Below are 4,944 nucleotides of genomic sequence, written 5' to 3'. Positions count from 1 at the left end.
GGAAAAAGTTTTGAAAATTATTTTGACACTCATGGAGTATACCGGAAGCTCAAAAATAGAGATTTGGGAACGAATTGGTAGCCAAAAAGGCAACGCCAATGTAGGCGATTGGCCAAATTTCTCCACCAGAATGACTGAGGTAAATTTATTTAATTCTCTTCGAGTTAATAGCATTATGTGGAATAATGTGAATTGTGAAGTGTTGGTTGGAATAAACTCTAGGTCGGGGTCGTCTGAAAATCTATTGATGGATGGTTTTGCAGTGTATGGCGAAGTTGAGAGCATTGGTTAATGTCTGATGTTAATGGAGTTGGGTTTTTTGTGGTTGCATCTAGGGTCAACCAGGGAGGTCGTGGTCCTAGAAGAGTTCAAGGCTCAAGCTAGAGTTCGTGCCGAGGCAGAGATGAAGTTCGAACCAGGAAAGGGATGACCCCAAGTGGTGGGGTTTTGCTTGCATTTGTAAGTACTTATTTATGAATTGCTTGAAGTGGTCACATTTGCATGATATGTGTTCTAGTGTACCTATGGTCATATAGAGGACTAGTGTTACGGGAATGGTCAATGCCTTAATCTATGGAGATTATAAGGGTATGGAAGACTACCCATTTGCATTACATGCTCTTTTATTCTTCATTTACTTATGCATTGCACCCTTATTGAATTTTTATGACTCATGAGGTTTTACCTCATGTTGTAAATAACACTATAACACTATTTTTAACAAAAAAAAAAAAAAAAAAATTCTAGACTACATTTTAATTTAGATCTTTGAAATGGAGTGTGTTTGATGCATTGACATATTCTTTTAATTTTGAATTTTATGTTTTTTTTATGATTTTTGATATTTCATGAATTGTTTTAATTTTGTTAGACATGTATTAATTCTTGAACTTCACTTATTATGTTTTTTACATTTTTCTAATTGTTAAGCTATAATTTGGATGATTTAAGCTACATAGTAGTTTAATTATGGTTCAAGACACAATCAAAGCATAGTTGAGAATTTGATTTAGAAAACATTTCCCCAGCTACCCAAACCAACATATCACCCTTCTATTCAGCTTCAATTATGGTTCATCTAGTGAAATCAATTCTTCATGTATTATTTTTTATCAATTACCTAACATATCCCCCTTCTATTCAGCTTAAATTCGATCTGCAAGCTAACTCCTAAAATATTTCATTTTGAATGTATGTTTTGTTTTCTTAAAGAGCGTAGTTTTTCAAATATGAAAACTTGGTCGGGCTTGAGTAACAACACTACATTATGGTGGTTCAGAAAGTACCAATCTATCATATTATTGACTTAAAAAGCTTTAGCATACATTAAAAACATGGCAATCTGAGAGCACAAAAACCCAAGTTTAGAGCTTTAGCATATATTAAAAAGATGGCAATCTGAGAACACAACACCCAAGCATCTTTATCACAAATTCACAAGTACATGCAAAGGAAAGGAAAATGATACATTGGCGTCAAATTGAAACTACACAAACATGCAAGTACCTGAAATAAAGAGGAAAAAATCTCATCAACCAAGCAGATCAATTGCTTCAAGTTCTGGAAAACAATATGGTGATTCATGGATGCTAGGAGATTCCTCAATATGAAGACTCCTTCCATCCACCATGGTTTTCCTCTTCCGTAGTCAACTCCTGAATAGGTAACAGATCTAAGGTAAGCCATGTATACACACACAAACACACACTAAAATGTATAAAATGCTAATGAAGGGAATCAAACACATGCAAAGATTGATTCAAACTGAAGATCACATATTAGAAACTGACCTCAGGGGTGAAATTGAGCCCAACTCTAATTTCGCCACAATATTCTTCACTTTTAACCACATTGTATGATGTTTTAGGGATGCTTCCTTCTGTAAACACTGGCTCAAGTGGAATTCTGTAGGTACCATATTCAAGGGAAGTCTCAAAAAACCTAAATTGATGTTATGCGTTGCATTTGGATACACAAGCACATAAATTATTTTCATTGCAGGTTGGGTTTTTTTTTTCTTTTTTATAAATTAATTATGGGATCTGAAAGAAGTACACCTGTTTTGGTTTTGTTTGTGCAAGAACTATGTCGTGGAGGGTTTGTAGGCCTTTGTGCAAAAACTGTAGTACTGTTCGTATTGTGGGATTGTGGACGTGGGTTTGTTAAGATCGAATCACGCTAAATTTATGTATCATTTTTCTCCTAATTTTTGTGTGTGATCTGATCCTGCAAAAATAATGCAGAGGTTCAGTATGCAAACTAAATCTTCAAGACTCCAAGCTAACAAAACTGGTATCTCATTCTTATATCATGGTTTAGAGGAGCTGCAACTTCCAAAGCGCAGATTGGTTATTTAGTTAACTAGTAATTAATCGAACCAGTTTAAGATGCATAACTTAGTTCATTACAGAAGATACTCACATTGCCTTGCCCACAAAATCATCTTCTGAACCACTATCACTGTCCATAATTTTGATCGAAAGTTCTGAAGTGCCATCTGATAGGGTGAACAAAAAGGTCTCATTCCATTCCGGCTCACACCCATGTCCTGCATTAGCCATTTGTATGGGTGAAACTCAATATTAGAAGAAACATGGGACTCGATACAATGCATCCCGTATTGCTCTGAATGAATTATATAGTTGTCGTACAAAGTTATATATAGAGAGAGTGTACAAGACATAAATATAAGCATATGTATAATTAAGAATTGAACTCAATAATATCATAAAGGGTGTTGAGTCCAATTCAATTTTGATCTGATATTAATCTTACACACAACTATATCAATTATTTCAGTTCAAAACCAAGATCAAGATCAAGTTGGTCAACTACCACTTCAAAGATGCAAATTCGGTAGCATGGAATTCAAACTGGCATTTGAAAATAGCGATCATGTCAGCCTAATTTAACAGAACAAAAGATGATCTTCCTAGCAATTCCAAAACGCAGATTTATACATCAAAACATCAGCTGAGCTAAAAATAACGTTCAAGCTACATGTCCTTCGAATTCTTCCAGTTTCTCGGCAGCCAAACAGACTGCAATTGGAAAATCACTCAAAACAACAAAGTCGATCATTCGATCGCCAGCGATCTGGATGACAAAAAGGCGAATTTCAAAGGATTCTTACAGAGAAAATCAGTGCTTTCCAGACCCTTGGCGCCGACCAGAAGCACTTCGAGCTTTCCCCATGGCATTTTCCGGCCAAAAGAGAGAGAAAAAGTGGTAGATTCCTCAGAAGAAAACACTCGACCCCGGTTCAATTAAACTGGGACGAGTTATTTGTACCCCTTAGTTTGGGCCGATCCGGATTGATCTGACCCGAGGTGACCCGACTTCCAAGCCGACAATAAAACTTAGGGAAATTCTATTCGCAGCGAGCATTTTATTCTTTGCAACTATTTTTTAATATACCTAAACTACCATCAAATAAAAATTCAATTTTTACCCTTATCTTCAATACTCAACCACCACCTGACATGCCGTCTTTCGCCAGTGAAATTCTGTAATTTCTTCTTCACCAGTAGCTCATATTTCAAGCAAATCTATTTTCTCCTCAAATCTCTCATCCCTCTCATTTCAGACTCATTTTCAAACCCACACCCATACTAATCCATTTTCTCTCAAATCCATATCAGCGACTCATCCATTTATGATCGATCATGGATTACTACACTAAAATATTGACAAAGAACTGAGAAGAGTTTGAGAAAGAACAGAACAATTATTTAGAAAAAGAATATTACGCACATGTAAGTAATCTATAAATGTGTGTTAATAAAATATGTGTTTGTGTTTGTAAGAGTGTAATATGTGTTGTGTTTATAAAATATGTGTTGTGTTGTGTTTATAACAACATGCTATATTGAAAATGGAATCCGTTGGAAAATGGATTAAGAAGTGTTTGTGTTTATAACACTTCTTAATAATAGATTAAGTGGCGAGCCTTCCCGAATGCGGGAGTTGGGGGAATGCCAGCCTTCGAGGAAGGTTAGACTTCCCGAACGCCAGCGTTCGGGATGTCTAGCCTTCCCTGAACCCCGGCCTTCGAAAGTCTCCTCGACCCTAGCGTTTGGAAAAGTTGGGACTTCCCGAATGTTTCTGGAAATATGGTTTTTTCATTTTCAAATTACAGTTACAATCTTTATTTTATTTTATTGATTTTTTTTATAGGAATCGAATTGTCCAATCCAGCAATTTGATGTTATTGAACAATTTACTATTAATCAAGTATGATAGATTTTTAATAATTTTGTTTGAAATATATAATTATAGAAAAAAATATATCTAAATGTTTTTTTGTTGTATTAGCTATTTGATACTAGAGAAGCACTCATTGGATGGACTAAGAAAATTGGAAAAGAAAATGGAATTGTGATTGTGATCAAGAGTTTAGAATCTGGGGGTCTTAGAAAAAAACCTAGAGTTCGTCTTGCTTGTGAACGTAATGGAAAGTATAGACCATCGAAAAGGAAAGAAGAAACAATAGGAGAATTAAAACGCAAGAACACAGGTTCAAAAAAATGTGATTGTCCGTTTGAATTACTTGGTATGAAATTTGAGCAGTGGGAGTTGAAAGTTGCGTGTGGACTGCACAACCATGCACTAGTAGTTCAACTGGAGGGTCATTCATATGTAGGGAGACTTACAGAAAAAGAGAAAGTAATTTTAAAAACAATGTCTGAGAATCTCGTCAAACCTAGAAATATTTTGATGAGCCTAAAGGCAAAGGATGAAAATAATGTTACTATTATCAAAACTATATATAATGCGCGTCAAAGATACAAACTTATTGAGAAAGGTGGTAGATCACAAATGCAACAGTTGATGAAGAAATTAAGAGAATATAATTATGTGGAGTGACATAGAAGCGATGGATCAACAGATTGTATTGTAGACTTGTTTTGGGCGCATCCGATGTCTATAAATTTATTAAAAATA

The 4,944-nt window shown here is 35.2% G+C and overlaps 1 protein-coding gene across 1 annotated transcript; it reads right to left on the bottom strand.

Moving 5' to 3' along the window:
* Positions 1-1,343: 1,343 nt before the first annotated feature.
* On the bottom strand, positions 1,344-2,561 carry LOC127813424 (elicitor-responsive protein 3-like). The gene is made up of 3 exons (XM_052354385.1): positions 2,422-2,561; positions 1,791-1,905; positions 1,344-1,655 (listed from the first exon to the last, which is right to left on the bottom strand). The coding sequence occupies exons 1-3, from the start codon at positions 2,559-2,561 to the stop codon at positions 1,602-1,604; spliced, it is 309 nt and encodes a 102-aa protein (XP_052210345.1). The 3' UTR covers positions 1,344-1,601.
* Between the last annotated feature and the right edge of the window lie 2,383 nt (positions 2,562-4,944).

The sequence above is a fragment of the Diospyros lotus genome, chromosome 11 (assembly GCF_014633365.1).
Source record: "Diospyros lotus cultivar Yz01 chromosome 11, ASM1463336v1, whole genome shotgun sequence".
Taxonomy (NCBI): Eukaryota; Viridiplantae; Streptophyta; class Magnoliopsida; order Ericales; family Ebenaceae; genus Diospyros; species Diospyros lotus.
This window is presented reverse-complemented; position numbering and strand designations above follow the sequence as displayed.

What these genes read in the sequence shown, in the direction of transcription:
- LOC127813424 (XM_052354385.1), bottom strand. Translation starts at nt 2,561, where the DNA reads ATGGCTAATGCAGGACATGGGTGTGAGCCGGAATGGAATGAGACCTTT. An exon ending in GATTTTGTGGGCAAGGCAAT is followed by an intron (nt 1,906 to 2,421) that starts GTGAGTATCTTC and finishes TGGTACCTACAG; the next exon opens with AATTCCACTTGAGCCAGTGT. An exon ending in GGCTCAATTTCACCCCTGAG is followed by an intron (nt 1,656 to 1,790) that starts GTCAGTTTCTAA and finishes TTACCTATTCAG; the next exon opens with GAGTTGACTACGGAAGAGGA.